We start from the raw sequence: 14,244 nt of genomic DNA on the forward strand, positions 1-14,244 counted from the left end.
GTAATGAAGGGCATTTTAAACAGTTTGAGTTATAAGCATGAGTTCAGTTTACTTTTAAATATTTCACTGGCATGACTTATTTTATAATTTAGTTTAATTTTATTGACTGGAGCAACAGAAAAACTAAACATATTCTGGTGGTAATTCTTGAAGAGTTGGCAGCTGAAAGCCAATTATAAACTTTTTAAACTTAGTTATATATTCATTGAATAGTATGAAATTTGGCAGAATAGGCCCATATCACCCAATATAAAGGAGGTAATCATTTTCATTTAAACAGCAAAACAGTTTTTTCCTCTTTCCTCCTTCATGGGCACTTTAAAAACCTTCCAAGGGTCCTCCATGGTGGCGTAAGAGGTTAAGCACAGCACTATGAAGCTATCCACAGCCTCTGAGTGCAGCATGAGTTCCTGGCTGCCAGGGAGCTACCCACATGGCACAGCAGACCTCCTGTCTCACCCGCTGCTCCCGTGAGGAGTGTATTTCAGTAGATCTGCCTGTTCTGTTCCCCACTGTCTCTGGTGAATCCTCTCACCTCTGGCATGTACCCCAATTCTTGTTTGCATAAATAAATCTTTAAAAAATAAATAAAAATAAAAACCTTCCAAAGTGTTGCCAGTTTTCCTAAAATAAACTCTGCTTAAGAGGAGACTCATAAGTATGCAATTATATCCGTTGAGTGTTTTGTAGACAGTAACATACATTTCCTTTTTGGAAACTTATTTTTTCATAAGCTTCTAACATACCTGAGAAGACTCCTTTGTTAATGTATGAACCACAGCAAGGGCAGGTTGCAGCTATAATGCCTCAATAGCCTATTGAAAATAAAACTTATTAGAGTCAATCTGTTTTACTAAATTCAGAAGTTACAGAGCACTGTGACAGTAATTTGCAGAAACAGTGCTAAAAATAAACTAAGTTCACCATTACTTTCATTTATATCATAATGAGTCATTTATAATGATATATAAATTATATCATAATTTATATCATTACTTTTATTTATATCCTACTTTAATTATGAGTACTCAAGCCCTAAAATGGAAGACAATTGCTACCAAGTCTTAAAATTTTATAGTTGACTAATTCTCTTACGAATTTATTTTCTATCATGTTTAAGTGAAAGTTTGAAAAATTTTGAAGTTTTTAAAAGAATAACTTAATTTTTTTTAAATTAGTGTTCAGAATCAGGTGGATGAAGTTATTGATGTCATGCAAGAAAATATTACAAAGGTAATTGAAAGAGGGGAGAGACTAGATGAACTACAGGACAAATCAGGTACAGATACTTCATATATTTATTGATATTATTGATGATTAGCTTTATTGATATTAGTTTATGTTTTGATAGTTTTTCTTCTTGCTATTTAGCCAAAGTTTAAGAATCTTGGCTTAAGAAAATAGCATGTTGTTCTTGAATTTCTGATTCTTAAATTTATGATTTTAGTGTTTTTATTTTGCTCACTTTTAATCATATTGTTTCTTAATTGTTGAGAACGGAAAATTTAAAAATTATTGAAGTGTTATTATTTTCTTTAGATCTGTTATGTTGATATATACTTTATTTCATTATCTTAAGAAGAGGTCTAGCAACTCCTCAAAACTTTGAATTATTTGATATTTTCATCTTATGCTTTCTCTGGTCACTTGACCTTTCTCTACTGACAAATGTCAGTCTCTGTACTTCTAACAGTTCCTTGCACATATTAAGCTTCAGGTTGTTTGAATGATGATAAATGACTGAATTCCTATAAATCCTTGACAGGACTTGTCTCACCAAAAAACTCATTTAACCACTTTTTTTACTTAGTCACTTAAAATTTATTGTTTTGCTTAAATCATTTTTATACCTTCTAAGATCTAACTTTTGCCATATAAATTTTTTTTTCTATAGATGTATGAAACATTTGAATTTTTAAAGAGTATATTCTTATCAAAATTTATAAGCTAATTTGAAAGCATTGAGGCTCTGGGAAGATTTCATCAGTATCATCTTGCTCTTTGTTCTATTAACAAAACAGAATGCCAGAGTTTGTGGGTGGAGGAAAAGGAGGATGTTGTTTTCATGCTTATACTTAAAAGGGAATAAATTCGCAGAAGTAGAAATTAATATTTTCTTGTCTTTGTGTGACTAGATAAAAGAATCCTGTTATGTCGTTTAATTCTTCTCTCCATCCTCTATGTGATATAGAAAGCTTATTGGATAATGCAACTGCTTTTAGCAAAAGATCCAAACAACTTCGAAGGCAAATGTGGTGGCGTGGATGCAAAGTAAGTAAATCAAAAAATATCAGGTAGATTGGTCAGCATCTCAAGTGCTGTTGAAAGACATGAAGAGAAAAGTAACTCTAGACAACCTCTGAGGACAGGAACTACAGCTATTTTGCTTATTAACACATTTTCTGAAGCTGGTCATAGTAGGCATTCGGTAAATATTCTCTAATTGTTTTGGGGACAGGAGTAACTAATGCAATGCCTAAAAGGATGTTTTCATGGATTTCTTTATAATAAATAATCCACATTGGGCCTCCCCTGGTGGCGTAGGCGGTTGAGTGCTGTGCTGTGAAGCTGTCTGCAGCCTCTGCAGCGCCGGTTCTATCCCGGCTGGCCGGCTTGGGCCCCACATGGTGAGGCAGACCTCTCCTGTATCGTCTGCTGCTCCTTTCAGCAGTGTGTTTCATCAGTCTGCCTGTTCTGCTCCCTGCTCTGTCTCTGGTAGGTCCTCTCACCCTCCCGCACATCTGGCCTGTACCCCGGTTCTTGTATAAATAAATAAATCTTTTAAAAAATTAATAAATCCACATTTTGGAGGTTTCTCAAAAATATTAAAAGATAGAACTTCCATATGATCCAGCAATCACACTCCTAGGTATCTACCCCAAGAATGCAGAAATGCTAATCAAAGGGATATATACACAACTATGTTCATTGCAGCACTCATTACAATAGCCAAGTTATAGAAACAACCTAAATGTCTGATGGCAGAGGGGCAGACTAGAAAAATGTGGTATAGGACCTCCCTGGTGACCTAGGGATTAAGTATCAGCACTGAGGCCTGAGTTCAATCCCTAGCCAGGGAGCTAACCCACATATGGCGCAGCAGACCTCTCCTGTCTCGCCTGCTGCTCCCCTTAGCAGAGTATTTCAGTAAATCCTCCTGTTCTGCTCCCCACTCTGTGTCTGGTGAATCCTCTCACCCCTGAATCTCTGGCCTAAACCCCAGTTCTTCTACACAAAAATAAAATAAATAAAAATGTATTTATACATAATGAAATATTACTCAACTGTAATAAAAAGATGAACTCTTGCCATTTGCAATTACATGCAACGTGAGAGATACGGTAAGCGAAATAATCAAAAAAAATATACACTGGATGGTTTCACTTATATGTGGAATATAAAGAAAACATAGGATCAGATGAAACCAAACCAGTAACAAACCCTAGAATACTGACTGTGGAATAGAGGCTACACAAGGGGAAGGAGGAGGAAAACACAGTGGGAAGGGGCCACAATGGACAATAGTGGAGGACGCTGGGTGCCTGGATTGTGTGATGTGAGGACATGCATCTGAGGAGGTGTGATCCTATGCCTCTGAATCACATACAGTGTTGTAAACCATTAAAAAATTATAGGGTCTCCCTGGTGGCACAGTGGGTTGAGTGCAGCGCTGATTCGATACCCTGCCGGCCAGGGAGATTCCCACATGGGCGCAGCAGACCTCTTCTGCCTCACCCGCTGCTCCCCTCAGCAGTGTCTTCGGTCAGTCTGCCTGTTCTGCTCCCCACTCTGTCTCTGGTGAATTCTCTCACCCTCCCATGCTACTTCTTCTGATCCCAGTTCTTGTATAAAATAAATAAATCTTTAAAAAAAAAATTATAGCTAACTAAAGTTTTATGCCCAAAAAAGTAATCCACATTTGATTAATACTTTAGTACCTTTACCTCATAAGAAATACTAATTCTTTTTAAATTTATCAGTACCTTCTTGTAATAACCTATATATAAAGATATTAAAAAGATAAGAAGTTAGAAAAAATATATAATTTTCTGTTGAAAAGGGACAAAATAAAAGCAGTTTCATGTCAGAATCTATTACAGCAAATGGGGCTAAGCAAAATCCTACTTTCCCTCATTATTCCAGAAAAATAAATTTAAGGAAAAAATGAGTCATAAACATTTCTGCAAAACATTTTATAGAAATGAATTTATCCCTTAAATTATGTATGACTTCTAACCATATAACAGGTTTCTTGTAAGATCTTATGGAAAATTCAATATCATGTGAGCAAATCTTTTTCCTTCTGATTGTAATTTTTTACTTTGTTGAAAATCATTTTTAGTCTCAAATTTAACAATAACTTTCTAAATTTGACTTTGCCATATGCAAAGAATTTCTTCCAAGAGTTACCTTGGTTTACTTGTCTACGTGTTGAAACTCTTTAGTTTCAGAAATAGAACTGAGGAAGAAACTTCTTTTGTTTCCCTTGTCTACAATGTAAATGTTCTATTTTCTTTAAGTGTTTCTAATTCTGTCAGAATGTTCTATTGTTTAGACTTGTTTGGAAGAACAAAGGTCCATGTAGCCACAGAAAGATGATTAATAAGGCTAAAAAAAACCTAGGTAAAAGGCACTTATCTAAAGATTTTGATTGTGTTTTATTTGGTTTAGCTCAGAGGAATTGTATGCTTTAAAGGGAAACAATTACATTTTTAAATTATATTTTTAGACAGTTTGTGTCACTCCCTATGCCTACCCTTTAGGAAGAGCTTTAAGAAAAGAAATATAGGATGAGAAAACAGGTCAGAGATTACCAGTGACTAAGGTAGTGGCTAGAGTTGACTACAACAGGGTGTGCAGGGACTTTTGGAGTGGTGAAATTTCACAGAGTGTGATCAAGGTGGTTTCTACTATATAGTTCTCAAAATTCATCAAAATGAATTTTATATAGAATAAAATTTGCCTTTTGAAATTGTAACACTAATCCGACTTCTAAATATCTAAGAGGCTCTTTACAGATTTTGTTTGTCATTTGGAAGAGAATTTTGGACATGCACAAATACATTACTGCCATTTTTGGTTTTAAAACATTTTCTGGCCATTGTTAGAAATCCAGTGAAGAAAATTAGTGAAATATTTTTAAAATTAACACTGATATTTCCATTTAAATTTTAAGCCTAGTGCAAATTAATGTGTTTTGGGTAAAGTTGAAAAATTAGTATCATTTTTCAAAATTAGTAATGTTTCAGGTTACAAAGGATGCAAAGCTTCCGTATAGTGCTATCACTTTGTCACTAAAATCATTAAAGTATAAGTCTTCAATGTGTTAATAGCTTCTTGGAAGCTGCAGTTTTACTTGAAACAACATATAGTCACACACCACTTACCAAGGATAAATTCTGAGAAATGTGTCATTAAGTAATTTCATGATCATGTGAATGTTATAGCATGTAATTAAATAATGCAGGTGCATAATGCAGCCTACTGCAGATCTAGATTATTGATGTAACCTATTGTGACCAACATTGTACAGGTGGTTCATTTCTGTCGAAACATCCTCAAGCAATGCCTGACTATATAATGAAACCAGCTGACCATTGGGTAATTGATATAAATAGGAATTTAGCTCTTGGGACATATTTCTAGTCACATTAACATCATGTAAAGACCCCAAACATATTCAGTCATTCATTTTCTAGCCCATTTGTTCCAGTTCAGAGTTGAGGTGACCAGAACCTATGCCAGCAGCTCAGAGCACAAGTTGAGTCACCACCTTGCTCAGGACTCCCTTCCATCACAGGGCACATGCACAGACATACTCAGACTGGGACAGCTTAGACACACCACTGAACCAAACATGCACATATTTGGGATTTGGAAGAAAACCGGAGCACTTAGAGAAAACTCACCTATGGAGAACTGCAAGCCACACAATTGACCCTGGCTAGGAATTTTTTTCTCATAACATAAAATGATGTTGAACAAAATGCTGCTAAGGATCTGCTGCACTTCAGTTTCTAGTATAGTGTGAACCCATATACCTACTGAAAATGTACTTCCTATATAGTCCATTGGATCTGTTTCTACATGTTTTGGTTATCTTTAACAAGCACTGGTATCCAAATTGTAAGGTTTCTATGTATTTTCTGGTTATTATCATAAATATGCCATAGAATATCTCCAGTAGTTCTATTTTGGAAATGTTTCATTAGCTACTCTGCTGTTTGTGATACTCATCTTTTTATAATAACAGGTAACTTTCTGAAAGAACTATCTTTAATCAGTAATGAAAACAGTTTTTACTGATTGGAATTCTTTAAAAATGAAATCAGTGTTACTTATGCATTTTAGCATTAAATGGTGAACATGAATTTTATATGGAGAAACATGAGCTTAAAATGTTAACCAGCATTAATCTTAGTTTCTCCTTTTTGAAGCTGACATATACAGTACTCCTATGCAAGTTGTTAAATGAGGTTATTCATGAAGAATCTTATATTTTTTAAGATTATTTATTTATACAAGAACTGGGGTACAGGCCAGATGTGCGGGGGTGACAGCACCAGAGACAGCATGGGGAGCAGAACAAGTGGACTGACAAAGTACACTGCTGAGGGGAGCAGCGGGCAAGATAGCAGAGGTCTGCCGTGCCGTGTGGGTTTCTCCCCGGCCAGCCGGGATTGAACCCATGCTGCAAAGTGTGTGGTCGGCTTCACAGTGCGATGCTTAACCACCTGCGCCACCAGGGAGACCCAAAATCTTATATTTCTAAAGAGATTAAAATGCCAAGAAAATAGACAAACAGAATTTTCATGCACTTTGAGAATGGTGTTAAAAATCCATTTGTATCAGATATCAATGTTGTATATTTGTATCGATATATAAATCCATTTGTATCAGATATCAATCATGACAGTATTGAACAGATGCTAAAATATGTACTTTTCTTGGTCTCATTAGAAATAAGCATTAGCATTAGAGGGCCTCCCAGGTGGCGCAAGGGGTTAAGCACAGCATTATGAGGCAAATCCGCAGCCTCTACAGCACGAGTTTCCTTGTCCAGTCAGGGAGCTACCCACATGGCGCAACAGACCCCTCCTGGCTCGCTCACTGCTCCCCTCAGCAGTGTATTTCAGTCAGTTTGCCTGTTCTGCTTCCCACTCTGTCTCTGGTGAATCCTCTCACTCCTCAAACCTCTGGGCTGTTCCCCAGCTCTTGTATGTATAAATAAATAAATCTTAAGGGAAAAAAAAGAAATAAGCATGAGAAATCAGACTGACCAAGTCCAGGCCTTTGGAGTCTCCAGTTATTACTGTTTGCTGTGCAATACAAGCTTGAACAGCAAAATCCAAGCAAGCAGCCCTTGAATTTGGAGAACTCTGCAAGTTCATGAGGAAAAAAATGGACAACTTTTCAAGAAATGAGCTTGTTTGAGGAATTATTATAATGCAGTAAGCAGCATGAGTCAGATGTTAATATCTTTCTTGCCTTTTTGTGTGTTGCAGATAAAAGCCATCATGGCTTTGGTTGCTGTTATCCTTTTGGTAGTGATTATCGGTAAGTATTTACCAGATTACTGGCAGGGAGGGTTATCATTTGTTAGAGTTCATTTTAATTCCCTTTTGAATTTACTTTCAGTTGACCCATACTCACTAATGTCAGGATAGGGCAATGACTTCTGACCCTACTTAGGATCTCAGAACCTAGAATCCATAGAGCATGTATATGCTTTTATGGGGGGAGCGTCTGTATATCTTTTATCAGATTCTCAAAGAATTCCATTCAGTCCCCTCTCTCCACCCACAGGACTGTCTGTTTGGTTCAAGGTCACATCTATCTATTGTTAACGCCAGAGCATTACACTCGTTTTCTGTTTATTACTAACTTACAGTACAGGTACTTGCATTTCATAATACTGTGTTTGAAGGACAAACTAGAAATTCTCCAGATTAATGTTTGGTATTTGACCCTGATTTCAGTCTCAATTAAAGCATAAGCTCTTGTCCTTCCTTAATAATCTCTTCAAGGTCAGTTCACTTTTAATGTCTCCTTTGCTCCATTGCTGAATTTTTGCAAAGATTTAGAAAGCGGCCCAAGATAACCATTTTAAAAAGAGAATCACCAGAGAAATTTTCAACAGAAGAAAAGTTTTGTGGATTCTGTGTTTGTGAATTCACCTGCTAGCTAGCCTTGATCAATACTTAAAGGGCTTTTGCAGCCATGTGTTGTGTTCATGGCACACAACCTGCTAATGTCCGGTGAGACCATGCTCTGCCTTCTAGTTTCAGCTCTTAAAATAAGTGTCCTTCACAGTCTATTTAGTGCCACATTTCTTACATTTTTGTGCATTTTATTGATGATTTCAATAAATGACCAAGTATTGTAGTGCTCTCTAGTGTTGCTAAGCACAGGATGGCTGTGATGTTCCTTACAGAAAAAGTACATAAGCTTCACTAAAGGCATGAGTTATAGTGTTGCTGACGGTGAGTTCAGTGTTAATGAATCAGCAGTATATATTAAATATGTTATCTTTAAACAGAAATATATGAAACAAGGCTTCGTATTAATAAAAATGTAGCCAGAGGCACACAAGAATTTAACCTGTTTCCCCTAGGGGCAATGTTTCAGTATTCGCTCATTGTTTGCGGTGATTTCATAGAACATAACTTTTGCAAACAAGAACCAACCATATATTTACAGTGTACAATTTGGAAAATGTGGAATAGCATAAAGACATAATTTAACTATAATATTACCACACAGATGGTTTCTGTTGATATAACTGATAGGAAAAAACTTAAAAGAGCATATACTTTAATTAAAAACTAAGATACTTATATGATTATTTCCCCATGTTATTAAATATTTTACCAGCTGTATGCTAGGGTTTATGCAATAATGTATTTGATGAAAATGCTAATGTTATACACATAGGTTGTTTAATGATACATGTGTTTTTCCATTTCCATTTATCTACTATCTCAAAAGTTCAGTTCTCATTTTCCATTTCCAAATAGGATTATTTCTAACATAGAATATGAATGAATATGATCTGATTTTGATTTTTTTTTATCTTGCAGTTTGTATAGTTATTAAATACCATACTTGATTTGATGAAAGATCTTCATTAAACAAAATCTGGGACAATAAAAGATTGCTGAATAATTTAAATGAAATCGATGTATATAACTTTCAAAACTTCTTTTTCAAGAAAGTAAGAGGCAAGTATCACTTCAAATTGGAGCATTGAGAATGTCCATTTATCTTCTTCCTGTCTAACAAAATGTGCTTTTAATAATTATGTTTAAGGCAAAGATAACCAGCCTTTCTATTTGCCATATTTCAAGGATCTAATTTGAAACTAGATACTTGTCAGTTCATTATTTGTGTACATTATTTGTGTATATAAAAGTTGATAATATTTCATAATGTGATTTTAATGGCCTAAGGACTTGCATTACTGCATTAAGATGAGGTCATTCTAGCAGTCAGCAGGCCTATGTAAAATATAAGTCATTATGCTAAAAAGATGCATTCTGGCAGTATTTGCAAGATTCTTCTCAATTGTTTTGCAAGCAATTTCCACATATTTATGGGTGTAACAAAAGCTAAATGTTGTAAATGTTGCTTACCTTTAGCTATAACTAAAAACATTCCAGCAAACCTATTTTTGACTGTATAAGGGAATGTGTACTAATTTTTTGGCATTTGGATTATGGAAATGGGACATTTAAACAGTGTGAAAGCATAATATGGCACCTTAAAACTGGAGATAATAAAATTATTGGATGTCATTGGAGTGTTTGAAATGAGCAATATATAGCTACAAATCATGTAGTTGTAGTTAATTTCCAACAAGGAGGGACCAACCCTGTGTGAATAAATGAAACCCACAGGTAACTTACTCCCTAATTTACTTCAACTAGCTTTTTACCAGAAGTGCTAAAGACAGCAAAAATCATCTGCTTAGAATTTGCCCTTTTTGCATTCCCTGATCATCCCCTGGGAGATGCATGTTGCACAATCAAGTGTCAAATTAGCAAACAGTAATGAGCGTAAAAGTCATGAGCCTCAGTATTCTATATACATCAGTCTGTTACCAGATGCTAGGCGTCACTATTAGTCTTTTTATAATAAAATGTGTTACTTTTAAAATGTTCCAACTTTCTTGTGTTGTTTAAAACAAATGAAAGTGAAAATAGTCCTCCAATGTGTGTGAGGAGTAAGGTTTAATAAAACTGGAGATTCTATAAAAATTTGTGCACATGGGCATCTTGATTATATATGTAACCTATACACACACACACACACACACACATACACCTACATATAGAATAGGTACATAAATTTGAAATAGGGTTAATGAAAAATACCGGTATTTTTTTTTAATATATGCCAGTTATTTAAATAGGAAAAAAGACCCTGTATAAATTTTATGTCTTTGGTCCTTTTAATTCAAAGTGTAGTATCTGGGGCAGTGGGGTTTTTGTTTTTTGGGTTTTTTTTTTTAAATAGAATTAGTACTAAGAGACAAAATATGTTCTTTAAGATTGGAAAGAAATTTAAAGGAGAGAAAAGGCAGGTTGAGATACCCAAGAACTACAAGTAATGAAGATCTAAATTTAAATGTTCTTTGCAGGCTATAAAGCTTAGCAAGTAAAAAGATTAAAAGTCTTAAATGCTATGATGTGTTGTCTCTGATCGCTCCAGTTTTTTTTTTTTTTTTTTAAGATTCATTTATTTATGCATACAAGAACTGAGGGACAGGCCAGAGCTGTCAGGGTGAGAGGATTCACCATAGACAGAGTGGGGAACAGATCAGGTGGATTGACTGATATACACTGCTGAGGGGAGCAGTGGGCAAGTCAGGAGAGGTCTGCTGTGCCATGTGGGTAGCTCCCTGGCCGGGGAATCAAACTTGTGCTGCAGTGGCTGCGAATAGCTTCATAGGTTGTGTCTTAACCCCTTGTGCCACCAGGGAGGCCCTGGTCTCTCCAGTCTTTGTCATTGTGAATGGCAGTTAATGTATTAATATAAATAGCTTAATAAATATTAAGTCCTTTTGCAAAGTAGGATGCCTAGGGAATTAACATTTTTAGAACATCAGTACTTAATATAGGTCAACAATGAAGATGTTTTACCTGAGTATACAGAATCAGTCATAACATGGGTATGTATGTCCTTTACTTGGTATTAAAACTGTACTCAATTTTCTACTAGATGGTGTAGAAATCTGTTTTCTCCATACCAGAAATGATGAAAATGATCAAAAGGAATCCACATTTCCTATGTTTGTTTTAATAAGATATGCCACTTTTTAAAAAGTGTAAAAATTTACTCATATGGAAGTATTTAAATGACAGTATATACATGTATTTAAATATATTGCAGCTGAAAATGCTGGTGGTGGATGTGTCACTCATTAGCCCTTTCTAATCTTGGTGGCTTTGGTTCATAGTTTATCATTTCGTTTGGTTTTGATTAATCCTGAGACCCTTAAAGTGGCTGGAATGTTTATGACTTTAGTGTGAGAACCTTGGAGTGATGAGCCCTCTTAAATCAAAGATTTTTCTGGTTTTTCTATGTTTTTCAAATTGATGTCAGGCCTATCTTCCCTCCCTTAATCATTGTTTTTCTCATTCAGTTCATTCGGCTCAGATCATCCTGCATTTGAAACATGAAGTTTTACCACCATCAAAACTATTATTTAACAACAATGAAGATCAACAGAAAAATTCAAGTAGCCTTGTAAATATTAGTTGATACCCAATGAAATCAGGTTGCTATTTTTATTTATAATGCCTGAAATATACCCTCGTGATTCATGTTTAATTACAGAAGCCTGCTGCCTTGCAGCAATTTTGTGATAAAACTGATTAGTTAACCCCTTCTGATCATAACCCAGTAATACATGTGACCTTTGTCTCTTGTCCTGAGAAAACTCACTGTAAACTGTCCCTAGTTTTATGAACTTTGATATTTCTTAACTAAAGGAAAGTTCATTATTGAAAATGGACATTATCTAAAATGGAGGAAGGATCATTTGTTCACATCAGATACAGAAATACCCTGTTAGCTTTCTTGTAGATCGCTTATATTGTCTTTCTGTGCACTAACTCTGCTTTAAAAATTAACTTCAGCATCTGTGTTAGCAAAAATCGGCATCTCTCAATTCTGTGTAGCCTGTATCTTAAATGATGATACATGTACACACTGAGGAAGGTTAAGAACAAAAAGAAATTGAAATTCTCATGGTCAGTACACTCAAACATGCTTGGTGCCCTATCACCATTGTTACCCACCTGGTTTCTGTATCTACATCTGTATATACACTGATTAAAATATACAAGGATTGTCTTTTCATGTTGAGAATGAATGCCATTAGGTGGCCTTAATTGTATGGAGGCAGAGTGTCATTAAGACTAATGAGGCAAAACAATGTCCTAAGTGTTTTTCACATGGAAACATGATTGAAATCTGTTTTTCTATAAGTGGGGCGCAGTAGCATGAATCAGCTGGAAAGCACTTAAACATTTGTTTTAGAGTGCAGTGCAGGGCTTCTATTTGTGCAGGAAATTGCCACCTGCAGGTCACAGGAGTTGAAAGTGCCCTACTTCTTGATCACTCTTCTTCCCCCCCGTATTCTGGACAATTTGCTTAGCCTGATGTCAGGATTGGGTCTTTACATTTGATGGTGGTCTTGCTCTTTCTGGAAATCAAGTAGAATAAGGGATGGGAAATACAAACTCTTACCCCAGCTCCTGTTTTATTCTAAGAAGCTGCTTGGAACAAGTCAGTAAGAATTGAAAGGAAATCATCACTGACCCAACTAAAGGGGATAAATGGGAAAACACAAAGTACACCATAAATTTCTGTCTCCATGGCACCTAACAGTGTTGTGTCCCTGACAGTTGCGTATGCCCAGGAATCACAGACACAGTGTGCTATATAATATAGTACGTAAGTGAGAGTTGACTTCCATATCCCTCACTGAAGAGATGACATGATTGACAAGGCAGTGGGATCTCTGGCCTTTACCAGGAAATAGTAGTGTTCTCTTAGAATAACTGGGTATAGGAGTCCTGATTTTCCAGTATTTCATTAGGTTTTCATTTAAAGAGGTCTTGAAATTAAATGAAATCATCTTAAATATTTTAAGGCTTTAAAGGGATTTCAGTTAGTAAAATGTCAGAAATCAAACTAAAAAAAAAAATCAAGGACTTTATTTTATGCCTTGGGTGTGTGTCATTTTAAATTTTCACACTCCTTTAACCATTTTGATTTAAGTGCCTTTGGTGTTTTAAGATACAAGGTGGGAGAGGAGCAAATGTAAATGCCATGCTCTGTTCTTTAGCTTCTCAGTCCTTTGAACTATTTTCACCAGTGCTTGAAAGTTAGTCCTTTGTGTTCTTACCAGATTTGTATTTGTAGCTACATCATAGTAAGCAGTAAAATAAACTATTTCATAGAAAACAAAATTAAGCACTTTGGCTTATAATTTACTATGCGTTACCTGTTGCCTTAACTTCAAAGTTTAGCTTGTTTAAAATATCTGGCTAATCATCTGATTTAATCCAGACCAGTTTTCTAATAAAGTATAGAAAGGGAAAAGAAAAAGTGTCCTACTACCAAAAACTATGTCCAGTGCACAGCCTATTGGCAAAATTTAGGAGGAATTTCTCAGTATAAAAATCAGTGTATCTCTTGGGCCTCCATACTGGCGCAAGGGCTTGAGCGCCGCACTATGAAGCAATCCACAGCCACTGCAGCACAAGTTTGATCCCCGGCCAGCCAGAGAGAAACCCACATGGCGCAGCAGACCTCTCCTGACTCGCCCGCTGCTCCCCTCAGCAGTGTATTTCAGTCAGTCTGCCTGTTCTGTTCCCCACTCTGTCTCTGGTGGATCTTCTCACCCCGCATCTCTGGCCTGTACCCCAGGTCTTGTATGCATAAATAAATAAATCTTTAAAAAAATATAAGTGTATCTCAGTGACAGAAAAAAAAAACAATTGGTAGAATATTCATACTGTAACTCAGTGACATCTATGTGGAAAAGAACAGATTTCTTAGACTTACAAATTCCAGTCAGAAAACCTGACACCTCCCCCTCCACTATATGGTGCTGCTTTTAGAGGCAACCAGAGTATTGTTTATTCTTTCCAACCACATGCTAAATTTGGTCTTTTTAATACTCCAAAAAGGTGTGGGAAGAACATGTCGGTTGGCGGGGGGCATGTTTTATGC

The 14,244-nt window shown here is 35.9% G+C and overlaps 1 protein-coding gene and 1 long non-coding RNA gene across 8 annotated transcripts in view; one reads left to right on the top strand and one right to left on the bottom strand.

The window, feature by feature from the left end:
• Positions 1-14,244, top strand: part of VAMP4 (vesicle associated membrane protein 4) — a 42,091-nt gene that overhangs the window by 15,065 nt on the left and 12,782 nt on the right. For 5 of the 7 annotated variants that reach the window (XM_054693477.1, XM_037506482.2, XM_054693478.1 and 2 more), the window contains 4 exons: positions 1,179-1,279; positions 2,192-2,271; positions 7,506-7,557; positions 11,645-13,933. In XM_054693477.1, the coding sequence (XP_054549452.1) occupies positions 1,179-1,279; positions 2,192-2,271; positions 7,506-7,557; positions 11,645-11,763 (352 nt within the window). In that variant the 3' untranslated portion in view covers positions 11,764-13,933. Of the gene's footprint in view, positions 1-1,178; positions 1,280-2,191; positions 2,272-7,505; positions 7,558-9,080; positions 9,679-11,644; positions 13,934-14,244 lie in introns of those variants that run through there. The other 2 variants (XM_037506488.1, XM_037506486.2) reach the window with 2 other exon arrangements.
• LOC119241293 (uncharacterized) overlaps positions 1-14,244 on the bottom strand; it is a 39,277-nt gene that overhangs the window by 3,113 nt on the left and 21,920 nt on the right. Inside the window, exon 4 of the long non-coding RNA XR_008551168.1 lies at positions 747-815. This is a non-coding gene — a long non-coding RNA (uncharacterized LOC119241293). The remainder of the gene's footprint in view (positions 1-746; positions 816-14,244) is intronic.

This window comes from Talpa occidentalis, unplaced genomic scaffold, assembly GCF_014898055.3.
Source record: "Talpa occidentalis isolate TD23 unplaced genomic scaffold, MPIMG_talOcc4v2.1 talOcc4.12, whole genome shotgun sequence".
NCBI lineage: Eukaryota > Metazoa > Chordata > Mammalia > Eulipotyphla > Talpidae > Talpa > Talpa occidentalis.